General features: G+C 50.8%; 1 protein-coding gene across 7 annotated transcripts in view; it reads right to left on the bottom strand.

The window, feature by feature from the left end:
* Positions 1-1773: 1773 nt before the first annotated feature.
* Positions 1774-13947, bottom strand: part of STUM (stum, mechanosensory transduction mediator homolog) — a 49424-nt gene continuing 37250 nt past the window's right edge. For 2 of the 7 annotated variants that reach the window (XM_049833655.1, XM_049833657.1), the window contains exon 3: positions 7950-9198. In XM_049833655.1, the coding sequence (XP_049689612.1) occupies positions 9164-9198 (35 nt within the window). In that variant the 3' untranslated portion in view covers positions 7950-9163. Of the gene's footprint in view, positions 3972-7949; positions 9199-11596; positions 12131-13947 lie in introns of those variants that run through there. The other 5 variants (XM_049833653.1, XM_049833656.1, XR_007510117.1 and 2 more) reach the window with 4 other exon arrangements.

Below are 13947 nucleotides of genomic sequence, written 5' to 3'. Positions count from 1 at the left end.
AGCAGTTTGCATCCTTCCCCTTTCCCTGTTCTCATTAAAGATGAGTTGCGTGGGGGTGGCTCTCCCTGCAGCCCAGCCGTGGGGTGTCAGCCGTGGGGTGTCCCTTGTTGAGGCTGGGTCAGGTGGTTACTAATGGTCTGTGCTGGGCACCACTTGTGAGGACGGATGAAGTGGGATCTGTGCTGTCGCCTTCCTGACAGCTATGTCCCCAACCTCGCTGGGTGGGTGCCCTCTCCCACTTCTCCAGGGCCACGTTCGACTTCGGTCTCTTGCTGCTCCTCCTGAATCAGCCCCTGCAAACAGGAGGAGTGTTTGTGCTATGCCGGCAATTTGGAGATGGGGATAAGCACAATTAAATCTCTCAAGCTCCATCTCCAAACATTGCATTTGGGGCTGTGCAGGGTGAATATCACAGGCACAGTTGCATCTCCTCCCAGATGCCTTCTGGCTCCATCTCCATCCCTGCCCTGCCTGTTGGAAAGGCTGGGAGCCTGGAAAGGGAGGCCAGCAACACCCTGTGCCATGATGCCACCTTCCCCCTTCCCAGCAGGGAGGGGGGAAAGTCAAAGCGTTGCAACGGGGAGGAAACCCCCCTGGGCAGCGGCAGATGATGGTCGGTCGCAGGCTGCAGGGCGTGCGAGGGACTGCACAGTCCCACCATAGCACAGAGAAACGTGTTTGAGGTTTATTCCCTGCAGCCTACTGTTACCTGTGGCAGCGTTGCAGCCCTCCAAGGATTTGGGGTTGTGATGGAGCAAGATGTTGTCCCTTTCCTGGCAGAAATCCGTCCTCTGTGAATGCCACCTGGGCTAGAAATGGGATGATGGCTGCAGCCCTCGCTTTCCCAAGGGGTCAGGATGGGGAGCGTGAGGTCTCTTGCACAGAGGACAGTTGGTGTTGGCCAAGCTGCTTGTGTAAACCTGTGTTTGTAAGGAGCCTCCTACAGAGGTGAGGCTTCCAAGCAGGGCTGGGTGAAGCTTGACAGCCTGGAAGCTATCCGTGTGCCAGTGTTTCGGGTCAAAACTACTAGGTTGTGGACATTCATGTGAATGAGCAATTGCTTAGAGACTTCAGACCCCTGCTTTTTCTCAAAAATGACCAAGGGAAGCCCTGACAAGTCCAGCTGGGATCTCCCATGTGTCTTCCCACCTGTGCTGGCTTTGGAGAGCGAGCAGAGCAGTGGCACTTCAGGGCACTGCATGCTGCAGGAGAGCAGGGAGCATGAAGTACCAATGGTCAAAATGTGCAGATGTGTTTTGACAGGCCGTCAGCCCTCACAGCAGAGCTGCCTTTCATGGGAAAGCTCCCCTGCGACACCTCTGCTACCTGCCAAGGTCTGCTCTGCTCGGGTGTGTGTGGCCGAGCCCCCAGCAGTGCAGGGGCTGCTTTTGCATGGGGAGCCAGGGTTAATGTGCCTGGACTCGTTTTAAAGTGTTAAAACTCCAAAGAAAACCCAGGTGAGAAGGATTACTGGTAGTTGTGTGCACAAGGGAATAGCAAGGTGGCTTTTCCCCCTCCCTTGTCTCTGTTTCAGAGGTGCAGGTAAGGCTTCTCACCAGCCCTCTGCTCTCCCGTAAGACTCTGGGTCATTAATTTCTTAAGAAAGCTGTGCCCTGGCCCCTGCCTCCTCTCCTCAGGTGATGCTGGTGGGGGCTGGTGTCTACTGGGTGCTCTTCACCACCCAGCTGGTGCGAGGAGGGAGGTTCATTTTGATCCATGGCTGATGGGATTTCTCCAAGCTATGTAAAGAGACTCTGCATTTCATTTCAGCTGTCCAGCAATAGAATATATTTAACTTTAAAAAAAAAAAAATCCACAGTATCAAAACACAGCAAGTCACAATCCAATACTCAGTGATATAAATAGGCATACAAATGGTCCTCTGTTACCCCTTAGTTTGGGCTCCGACATGAAAATGAAAGGTGGGTTCACCATCGGGGTGCAAATGGTACCCGTTGCCTCCTTCGTAGGGTGGAAAAACCCAATACACCCAAGCAGAGCCAAACCCAAGGAAAGCATGGACTCGACCCAGAGATGGACAACTTATCCCCCTCCCAGGCTATAAAGCAGCGCCTGTGTCTGTATGTGTGCAGTAGGTGGAAAGGGAGGTGTGCGGGGCCAGGGTGGGATTGCTTGCTGGGTATTTGGGGGAGAGCTGCCATCACCTCCAGGCAGTGCCAGTGGAGGCGAGCCCTTGTTTTGATCCCAAGCCCCAATGTGCCGCTCCGTTTGACCTGCCTGCTGGAAGATGGATTGAGCTACTCTTGCCTTGTCGGTCCTAGAGCCTACGTGAATTCTTCACATCCCACTGCACTGTTTCAGTGGAGGGGATGGGGGGGTGTCACTTCCCTCTGGTCAGTGGGTGGGTGCAAGAGAAGCAGGACTGAATTTTAGCCTGGCTCTAGTTATGCATATGGATGACAAGAGGAGGAAGGATGGATTGTGAGTGGTATGGGCTCCCGTGGGATTCACTGTAACTAACCCTGGTTCAGCTGGTGGCACTGTCACCTGAGGTTTTACAGCATGCTGGTCCCACGGGACGATGGAACTGCCGAGTGCCAGTTTGGAAAATAAATTGCAGTGCTGCCTGAAAGTGCATTATGTGTGTGAGCATGAAGAGAAGTCAGCTAGAAATTACAGGGAGGTGTTGTCATGCCATGGTTAACAAGCGCGTGGGAGAAGGCATTGCTTTTGACTGGGAGGAATATCAGATCTAGCCAAGCTTATAGCTCTTCTTGTATCTGGGCTTTAAATCTCAATGAACTCCTGGTGGCCTCTTGTAGAGGATGCGGTTTGGTTGAACAGTAATAAAATACACTCTGGCTGGGATGTATGCATGTATGTGAACTGCAGGGTCATCCCAAAACAAGTAGGAGGCAAGGCAAAGGTGGAATAAAACAGCCCTCTGAAGAAGAATGAGACCGTGACTCCGGTTTCTTGTCCATGGAGCTCAGCACAATACCCGCTGTGTCATGGCGAGATTACGACAAGGGGCGATTTCCAGCAGAACGGAAAGATCTTTAATAAAATGTGTGACAGTCAATGCACGTAGGGAGGAACATGCAGTTTTGTGTCTCGAAGCACAGGATGCGGCACAGATGGAGGCACCTCGCATGTCTAACGCTCCCTACAACATCGCTGAGTGCCGGAGCCATTTCGGGCACAAAGCCCCGCTGACCTTTCCGGCTGTGATCGCCGGACACGTGTGCCACGGCTGAGAGCAATGCCAACCCCCTTGGCAAGGGGGGTCAGGTGGGCAAAGGGCCGGGAGGGTGGGGGCCATCTGCTATAGCACCTTTTCCACAGTAAGTGTGGATTTGGCAACACCAATGAACTTTGGAAAAAAAAAAAAAAATGTTAACGTGCTCTGCATTGAAATGGTTGGGCTGACCCAGGATTAAATTGGCTTACGACTAGCCACAAATTTCAAAAAAGACATTTAGTTTGGTTCCTACCTGGAATTGCTCTCCACTGAGTAGTAAATCAGCTGTTCAGCCCGGCTGGGTCCACGTACCAAGGAACTATTTCATTAAAGCCCTTTTTTTGAGAAACCTGGTTTTTCACAATCAGGAAAAAGCAGCAGAAAATACCGTGTCGCCGGCAGATGGGGGTGAAGCAACTGCATTTATTCTTTGTTACCCACTACCACTCTTTAGCTGTAAAACTTGCATCTAAAACACCTATATTTATAAAGCAGATGATGATATCGGGATAGCCCGGTGTCATGCGCCTTCGACCAGGTCAAGCGTTCGCTGGCTGCGACCTCAAGCTGCGCCGGCAACGAGGCAGGGGTCGGTTTGCAGCGGCGGTGCGGTACGGCACGGCGGGCGCTAGCGGGATGGTGCGGCACGGCTCCCGCAAGCGGGGGGCAAGTTACCCAGCCCCAGTGTTGGCAGGCGTCCCGGAGGAGGTGGCCTCCCTCTGTGGCACTCCAGAAAGAGGTGTAAATGCGCTGGGTGATTTATTTGGCCCTAAAGAGAAAGACAAGCATTGCTGATGGGGGGGGGAAGCTCCAAATTAGCACTCATACCTGTGTCTTTGCTATGCAGGTCTTCTTACCAGTGGGTGAATTTTGGGCACTGTGCACATACCTCCAGCTTGCTGCCAGCTTCCCCACCGCCAGATCCCCAGGAGCCTCTCGAGGGGATGGGCTCTGCCTGGTCTGTCCCTGGCACAAAGCTCTGGTCTCTTACAAGAGGAGGAAAAACAAGTTGCGGGAGCAAGGTGTGGTATTAGAGGGGACTGAGCGGACCCCCCCCCTTGTGACCACTAAGGCTTGAAATCCCATCAGCTCAGCTTCTGAGCTCATTGCAGCATGTGTCTCCCCACTATTTGCCACAGGGAGACCCGAAACCAGGCTCAGGGACTTGCCACTGTCGGAGAGCATGCTGCTGTTCCCACCTGGGCTGGGGGGAGCTCGGAGGTGTTGGTTTTAATCGGGACTATTGGAAAAAGCAGTTTTTTATCATCGCTGTCACTGCAGTGGAGCAGCTTTGGGGAAAATGCAATTTGGCGTTTGGTCCCCAGTAGCAAGGTGAATCAATACAGTTGCTCCTGTCCTAAAGCAGAGAGTGGGAATTTGTCTGGTGCTAATTAAAATCAGTTAAGCAAATCCCCACAACAGGCAGAAATAAGGCCTTTTGTCCTGGCTGCCCATCTGACAGATTTCAGAGCCTCTGAAGTGGTGTGCTGGCTGCTTTCTTGGCTTCAGCAATTTGATAGAAAGGTCAAAAATAAAATTTTTTTATAGAGCAAAACCTGAAAGTAAACTATAAATCCCGTACTTCTCCTGCACAGTGCCAAGCTCCCTCATGCAATAAATGCCACCAGCACACAGACTTTACAGAAGCGATGCTGTCTGGAGACTTGCAGCAGCCCCAGGGAGGGCAGCATTTCCATTCAGGCCCTTCCCCAAGTCATTCAATTCTCCCGTCCTCACTAGAGCACAGGGACAGCCAGCACCAAACATGGCCTGAAAGGCCAGCAAAACCCTGGTGATGCTGGTGAGGAGCCAATCTTGCTATTTTTTGCTCCTGAGGGAGCTTTTGTACAGGTGCGGGATCTCTGGGATGGGGCATCTGCTGCTGGTCTGGCATCCAATGCCACAGGAGACAGGATTTCTGGCAGCTTAATGCCCAGTGAAAATGTCAGCTTGTTTAACCCTCCCCAGACTGAGACTTCCTGTGCTGCCTGTCCACTAAATGTTTAAATCCATCTTCTAAAAGTGAATCCATCTTCTCAGGCACCAGAACAAGTTGTTCTTGAGCCACGCTTGGCTGTTCCTGTTTCACAGCTTCTGCACCCAAAGGCTTTGCCTGGTTTCTTTTCAACACCTCTACCAGCTGACCTCGTGAAACCCGTTAGCCGTGTCTGCAGAGGCTCCCACACATCCATCCTGAGACCACGACACAACTAACTCAATGCTCAGGCAGCGTTGGGAGTTTGCACTTGAACCAGCCGTTCTGTTTTGGCAAATGTGAGGGCCAACTGTTGCTCTTGGTCGCGCTTGCTGCAGCTGAGCTAGCAAGTTGTTTGGGTGGCCTGATGACTAGTTATAAACCTCGAAAAAGAGTTCCCACCAATCATAGCAGCAGGTTGTGAAGCTGTTTTCCAGCTGTGCTGCTGATTCTGTCTTTGCTCAGGTTTAGGATCCTATTTACCCAGGTGGGAAATGAAGGAGCAGAGCTTCTCTGTCTCGCAGTAAATGCTGAAGCTCAATTCTGTAGCATCCGTACAGTCCTGCAAGCCACAGGGCTGCAGATGCTACAGTACGGGTCACTGCGGGGCCGCCCTCTTAACTGGTGCTTTTGGTAGGAATGGTCAAAGATTGTTGAAAATGTTGAACATCACGAGCAAAAATCCTTTTGGTGATTGCTGTGGCAACGGTTATCTTGAGGAGTTCATCCCTTGGCTTTAACACAGATGTCAGATGGCTCTTGGGTTTCATCTTTCTGCCACTGACCTACTAGGAGTTGATTTTTTTCAAAATGCTGCTGTCTTGCAAGCCTCTGCTTGGCAAAGCAAACGCCTCACTGTGGCGCAGCGCCGTGGCAGGATAACTGTGCTGCTTTTCTGCTTGAGCACTTCCAGCCCTGGGTTAACAAGAAGCACCAACTGGTGCTTGTCTTCCAAAGAAACCCACGTCACTGCTGTGTTGTGCGGCTTGTGTCTCTTTAAAAGTTGATGCTTTTTTCACCTATCTTCCTCTAAAATTACAAATGAGAAGCTTTCCTGTCTGCACCATGTTACAAGATCTTTGCTTTCTGTGGAGCAGCCCAAAAAGCTGAGCTCAGCACCCCCATTTGGATACAGAGTAGGTGCCAAATACCTGTTTCTGGCCAGCCAGCATAGCAGTATGAGCCACTGCTTAGGGTGCGAGGCAAGAGGAATGCAGCCTGAGATATTCCTATGGTTCTGCCATGGGTTTGCTTTGGAGTCTGGTAATTTAACCTTACTGCATACTGCTGTTTCTCAGCTGTACAGCAGGGATAGCGATGTCTATCATCTGCAGATGCAGGGTGTTACTGTTAATATTTGGCCAGGAGCTGTGAAATATTGCTTTAAACTTGACCTGAAGGGTCTTCCACAAATCCATTTCATGTTGATTTGTTTCCTCTCCTCTTGCTAACTGTGTGCCAAAGAGCCAGTTTAAACATGTCTCCTATAGGCACTGAAGGACATGTGCTCAGTGGGGCTTGTGCAGTTTTGCAGGCGTTTAGCTGAGCGTGCTGGCTCAGGCACACCATCCTCAAACACCAGGTAGTACTTGCACATGTACAAAGGGAATGGGTGCAAAATACACCGCCCCTGATGAAGTCTGGCTTGGTAAAATATACAATGAGTTGTTTGTGGTACAAATTTGCATCCTGATTATATGGGTTCCAATTGCTCTCTGATTAAGGCTGTTGAGATCAGACAAAGTGCTCGAGCCAGCAGTCTCCTGGCTCACTGTGAAGGCTGGTGGTCCCGAGGCTCCTGACTCTCTGCCCCTTTCTCCTGTTCTGGCAGCCCAAAGCTTCTTATAGCACGCACAGTTGTCAAAGGGTGGGGTGAAGAAAGTTTGTCGTCAGTTCTGATGCCTGCGCTGGATAAATGTGCGTGGTTTGGATGGGTCCTGTCCCACCATGAGTTAGCTGGGACTGTGGATTATGCTTTATTCTTAGCCCTGGAAAAGGATTTCCTGAGCTGGGAGAGCAGAGAGGTATTGGGGCCTGCTTTCCACAGGCTGTGGGCTTACAGCGAAGCGTGGGCATTGGGCAGGTAGGAAATTTTCAGGGAGAAAATGTCCTGCATTAAAGCCAGCGGGTCTCCAGCCATCAGGAGAGCACCTGGGGCTATGGGGAGGCTAAGCCATGTTTCCTGCTGGTGTAAACACTAAAGGAGTTTCCTACCCCACCAGCTCCCTGGGGGGATCACCAAGAAGTGTCCTGTCCAATGCAGGGCTCTCCTCCACCCCTGGTGGGCAGCTGTCCTGCTCAGTGCACCCCTGCGATGCCTCTGAGGGTTAAACATACAGCGCATGGACAACAGCCTGGTGGTCTGCACTTTCTGCCTGCAGGTGATCAGACGAGGAGACACACGTGCTCAGGGGCACTTGCTGCTGTTTGACATCTCAGCTCTCAAGTGTTTTAACTGACAGGATCTGCTCTGCGTGGAAAATGAAAGCTTGCCTTAAAAGCAAACCATTGTGCTAGGAGAGGCCAGGAGCTTGTAGGGCAGCAAGGTTTGCTGCTGTCCCCTTGTCCACCGCCTCCCTCTGCAGGAGCAATGGGCTGGAAGCAGATTTTGGCTCTCCCACACTCGGGTGGGTCCCAGTTTTGGCAGCGGGTTTGCGTGAAGCTCCTGTCCCTGGGAGGACCCTCCCTGGCCAAGAGCAGCAGCCTGGTTTTGTCCTCTATCGGCAGGGCTCCTCCTGTCACCTTTTTGGAGTGGAAAAGCAGCCAGGTGTTGCCACCAGGTCCCCCCGGCTGAGCTCCTCTCACTCTGCTGAAACACCAGTCAGGATCGGAGGGGTCACTCCGCCTGGATGCCCAGTTTAGCTCTGCACATCGTGTGTTCAAACCACGAAAACGCAACCCTACCCCATTTGGCTATGGGCCTTCCAACCACGACCGCTACCGAGCACCTGGTTAGCACCAGGTCGTGATACTTGAGCTTTGGACACTTACCCTGGGGAAGCGGAGCAGGGACACTGCTTCAGCCAGGAGCACACGCCGCGCTGTAAGGGGATCCATTTCCAAAGCACGGAGACACTGCCAGCAAGTCCCTTTCAGGGGGAGGGGAGGAAAAGTATCTTTTTTTTTTTTTTTTTTTTGGCTCCCCCAGTATTGTTTTACACTAGAAGCCTTTGGCAGCACGTGGCTGCACCCACCACCCTAGAGGCAAGGCTCTGTGGGGCACCGGTCTCTTGCTAAATAAAGTCTCCCGAGGGGCCGGCAGGAGGTCTGGTCTTCACATGGTGCCAGTGGATGGAAGCAGGGGACAGCCCCAGTCAGTTCAGCAGTACAATACAATTTACAGCAAGCACGTTTCTCAAGACATCTGCAAGGACAGAGCTTCGTTGAGCATCATATATACGCAGACAGTAGAGGAGGCTGGGCTGAGTCCTCCGCTACCATGAAGCAGTCAATGATGGACTTTCAGGGTAGGGAGAAAGTACCACTGGTTTGCTTTTACATACTGTACATATATCTATTAATAGCTCCTTGGCATTTGATGTTCGCCGCCGTTTTCCTTTAACAGTGAGCGTAAAAAGGAGGCAAAACGTCTTCAGCTACTTCCTCCTGGGAGGAGAGAGAAAGCAGCATCTCTCCTGCTCCCCCCGGCTCAGCTGCCTGCCCAGGTGCCACCTTCGCCAGGGGTGTCTTCTCCTCCCACCACCTTCCTCCTCCTCCTCATCGGCCGCCCACCACGTGCTGGCCAGGGCCAGTCCTAACCCACGCCGTGCTCGCCCCATCTCCGCTGCTCAATGGGATCAGTGCAAGTCTCCGTCGGCTGCTCTGCACCTCCGCTCCGCTGGATGGGCAGGTGAACCGGGTTCAGACAGAAGGAAACAAAAGAAAAGTAAGAAGAAGAAAGACAAAGTGTAATGAAAAGGTCCGTGGCCCACAGCTGCCAAAGGGAATCTCTCGCCGTGTTTCTCTGACCATACTTGTCCCAGCCACTACAGCTGCTGTGGGATCCCCTGTTCCTTGTAGCCTGTGAGGAGGGAGGGGAAGGGAACATGATTAGTGTTAATTCCTAACGAGGACCCTCGGCGAGGCTCAGGTGAGCCGTGAGCCTGGTTTACTGGGAATGGCAAACCATGTGGGAGAATAGGGGGGGAATGCCAGGCTGCCCCGGGGCAGGCGCAGCCCGGCAAGCCGCCCTGCCTTGCTTTAGCCAACACCTGCCCGGTGCAACCACCGTCCCTGGCACAGCGATGCGGCTGCCGGCGGCCAGCCTTGCCGCTGCAGTTGCCTGCCTGCCACTGGCCCTGGCGTGGGCAGAGGCACATCTGCTTGAAGAGGTTATAAAGGCACAGTAGGTACTGGTGGCCACCAATTCCAGTACAGCCCAATAACCTAAAACCTTTACAGAGTGTGTTTTTTGTATGCCCTTATATACTGCTCCAGAGACACCGCTCTTCCCAAGCGCTGACCTGGCAGCTTGCTGGCCGTGCATCCGACGCACTCTCATCTCTACTTGCGATCTACAGCTGAACCTTGTCCTTCCAGAGGACTGCCAGGTAGGGGGAGGCTGGTTTCCTCTATCCACCTTTTAGTTCCACGCTGGCCTTTGCTAACAGCTCTCCAGCAACAACCAATTTGCGCTGCGGTTTGCAGAGTTGAGCAAACATATCTTGGAGGAGAAGGGGGACGCCTTTAATCACAGGCTGGCACGTCAGAGTTCAAACACAGACCTCGGGATGCCTCTGTGGGCCCTTTCCCTGACTATATTCTCACTGCCTTGTTATGCACTTGCTTTGCTCCAGTCCAGCAGAATTACAGGTGCTTTTGTCAGGGCACAGCAGCCGTCCAGTGGCACTGGAGAAAATAGAGCCTTCCAGCAGCAAAACCAATTGCACTGGGAAACTGCTTCGATCCCTCCTCCTCCACCCCTTATTCTCTTTCCCCGGCCATGGGGTCTAATGCACGTCCCGGCCAAGGCAGCAAAGCCCTTGAGGGGGGGGTCTCTGTGTTGGCTCATGCACGGCCCCAGCGGACACCAGAGCCCCGCTGCATTGCAGCCACATGGATGCTGCAAGGGCTAAAGCAGCCTGTCCCGCTGCTCATCACAGCTTCTCCAGGGCCGGGGGCCTCACTTTGTTGCCTATCCTGTATGTAGTGGTTGAGGGGAGGCTGCAAATCCCATAGAGGAGGGCTCCTTCCCCCGGGGGGCCAGGGCAGGGAAGGGCAATAGGAGAGCACCCGCTGCTCTTGTGCCGACACAGGATAATGAGAAAAATATTCGGGGGTTTTAACACTTTCCTAGGTGGTTGCAATGACTGCACCAGAAGCTTTACCTGCTTTCTTTTTAAGAGAAGCTGGGATCATTATTATGATAGTATCAATGCAAAAGATCTCTTTTTTAAAGAAGCAAACAAACTGTCCTTACCTGAGCTGCCTGTGAGAACAAAGATCTTTCAACTAGAAACCTTCTAAAAATCTGGAGGTTTTTTTATTTTGCTTAAATAATGTAAGTAGCTTGTCATCTTTATGTTTTTGAATTTCAAATGAGTCTGGAATTTTGCATCTCAGAAGAATGCTTAACTCGTCAAACACTTTTCCATTGATGCTTCTTAATATTTCTTTCCAACTCCTATGTCAGGCTTTTGTAAGTCCTTTAAAGAAAGCTGAACACAAAATACCAGTAGGTGCCACAAGCCCTATCTTTAAAGGACTTCTTGCTGAACTAAGAATTGGCTCTGGCAAATAAATTTTGCTATACTCTGGAAAATCCATGCATGCCCCCAGCCTTGGCAGTCTGAGTCTCCTGCTGCTAAATGAGCACAAGGAATAGAGGAGATTAACGACACTTATCAGCACTGCACTGCATTGCTGCCCGTCATGTGCAGCTGAATAGAAAGACTCTCACCTTTTTCAAACAGCTTTTTCTAGGAGGAAAAATTATGATTTCTTATACATTTATGTGCTAAGTGTGAGTTGGCTCTGAAGGCAAGATGAGCTGGTTGGAAACCTGTAATATGGGCTTGTCTATAGTATCAATTTAATTTGCTTAGGGAGCACAGTAAAAAAAAAAAACCTACAAAAAACGAAACAAAAAAAACCAACCACATGGACCAAAGAGTTGGGGCATGCCATGAATCGTTAGCTACAGTAAGCAAGCTAGGTTATGCTTACAGTAACTTGCTTGCATAGCCATGCCTTTTATTAAGGTATACTAGAAATCCTTTCAGTCCTGCTGTGAGTTTTGAAGCTGGCTAGAAGACCGTTACAGTGGCCAAGCCTGTATCTCTTTATGTGACCAAAGTGAGCCAGAAGATGACTTGACCTATGCTAAACTTATTTATTAAACTACTTCAGACTTAACTTGTTAAATAGTTTATATATGAAAATAGTTATTGTATTTCTTGCATAGGAATAGCTATTCTGTATGAAGCAGCTTTATGTTAGTAGATCTGCAATACAGTTAAGGTGCAGTTCTGTAAAGCAGACAGCTCTGGGATCAAGATTAAGTTGGTCTGAGTATCTGCGCACAAAATCACTGATTTAATCAAGTTTGCTTGAAATTGCACTTCTTCTGTAAACCATTGCAAGTAAGATTCGGGCAAAAATAAACCAGTCTGTGCACTGGCTGTCTTACTGGGACTGGGTTCCCACTGAGGGTGGCCTCAGGACGCTCTCGAGGCTGAAATGGGCTCGAGGGTGCCCTTGGGGCAGCCCAAGAGGCATTTCAAGGTTGGGTGGAGAACGTGTCCCCACGGCTGTGTGGCCACAGGACAGACAGAGAGACAGGTGGACACAGGCACGTACAGGTACATGGCTGGACTTGGGCTGGGAACAGGCAGCACTGACCAAAGCGAATCCCAAATGGTTTGCCCCAGCTGAGCGCTCGCTGCTCTCCATGGGGAGCTGCCACGGCGGGGGAGGAGGAGAAGGAAGAACAGAAACAGACTTACCTTGTGAAACTTTGATGGTGAACAAATGGAGGCAAAGGAACATGAAAGAAAGAGAGAGGGAGAAATGTAACTGTAGACAATATATCTGAAACACGTGGAGAACCAGAAAAGAACAAATAAATTGGGGCTGCAGAGTAAACGGAGAACAGCTGCTCTACCATCAGACATTCACACCAGGGCTAAACATTATTTAAAATCCTTGTACTTGATGTGGATCATTTCATTTGGGGCTCTTGTTTAAAGACGATACGGGAATCCTCACGTGCTTTCCAGCTCACCTGCCTTGAGCCGGACAGGCTGGATGAACTAACACCTCTGAGCGATGCTCCCACAAACACTTTCCTCTGTGACATTGCATTTCACAGGTTTGACCAAAGGGGAACTGCTGAAGGAAATCAGCAAACAAGACATCACAGCGTACTGGATGGCACGTGGCATGCCATTCACGGTCCAAGAGCTGGGAAAACTACACCTGACGGCTTTTTGGCAGTTTTGCTGCTGAGTTTGCTTGTGCCCAGAGATAACTCACAATGGCAACATGCCTCAGCCTGGCTGGATGCTGCAGACCCTGGTGGTATTTAACACTCCTACAATATTTTAGAGAACTTACCCTACCACAGCATTTGGTAGAAAACTGCAAAAAAGGGTATTTTAACTACTTTCCTCAGGCATAGTTTGGGGGATGGCTCTATTTAGATTAAAAAAAACCCAAAACATAATAGGTCTAAGCCAGCAATATGTCCTCAGAATTTCCTTCATGTCATGAAGGGTTACCAGCTGGTTTAGGATGTTGTTCTCTTCCAAGTCTCAAGTGCTTTCTGCTCCCTTTCCTTCCCAGGGCAGCTGCGTTACCTGCCCTAGCAGGGACCTTGCAGAGAACAGAGGCTCAGTGATGCTTTCCAAAGTCCCTCGGAGCCCTAGCGTACAGTAACCATGCAATCATCTGCTGCTGCTGCTTCTGGCAAGGTCTGAGCACTGTAATTAGCAAAGGATTGACAAGTGGACAGCATGATTACAGGTAATTCCTTACTCCTGGCTGGCAATCAGTCCCTGAGAGTCAGCTGCCCACTACAGAAGCAGGGGTTGCAGCAGGAGTCCCTGTTCTGTGACACCACAAGCAATGGCACCTTTGCTCGTTCATAGGCGCAGCCATGCAAGTCGTTAATTCAGGGGCCAGAGGCTGAGCAAGGGCTTCCTTCAGAACCCAGGCTTGACTTCTTGGCTGAGTTCATTAGAGACAAAACAATGCCTGGACAAACAGTCCCTGACTTCTGTCCCCTATGCCACCTCAGTCTGACATTACTATATTGATTTCTGTGGTATTTCTGTCAAGAAATGGCACAAAACCTTTTCTAATGAGCTCTGAGCAGCTAGGGAGTTCCTGGAAAGGCCGTTCCCCTTTGTTCATTCTGCACAATACAGCTAATGAAGACGTGGGCTGCGTGGGCTGGGGACAAGGTGTGCCTTTAGCAGAGGGAAACTTGCCCAGAAAGCCTTAGGAGGCTTATTTTCCAGTTGGCCTTGGCCAGCTAATTAGCTCTCTTTTGCCTCAGCTCCATGCCTCGTCCCCACAGCTGTGATGAGGGGTTTGAGGAGAGCACGGTGCGGCAGTGCTGCCCAGCCACCGCTAGTGGCAAGGGGAGAGTCCAGTTTGGGTTTGTTTGGGGTTTTTTTGCAAAAGAATTAAGTGCTTCCTTTTAGTCTACCTTTGCCTTCAGGCAGCAGGTAAAGCAAAGGACGGTTCCCAAAGCCATATGGCTGCTTAAAGAAGATATCTGTGGCATTTAATGGGGCCAGCTGGCAATTCATTTAAATTAGCAGAGAAA

This window comes from Accipiter gentilis, chromosome 30, assembly GCF_929443795.1.
Source record: "Accipiter gentilis chromosome 30, bAccGen1.1, whole genome shotgun sequence".
Classification (NCBI taxonomy): Eukaryota; Metazoa; Chordata; class Aves; order Accipitriformes; family Accipitridae; genus Astur; species Astur gentilis.
This window is presented reverse-complemented; position numbering and strand designations above follow the sequence as displayed.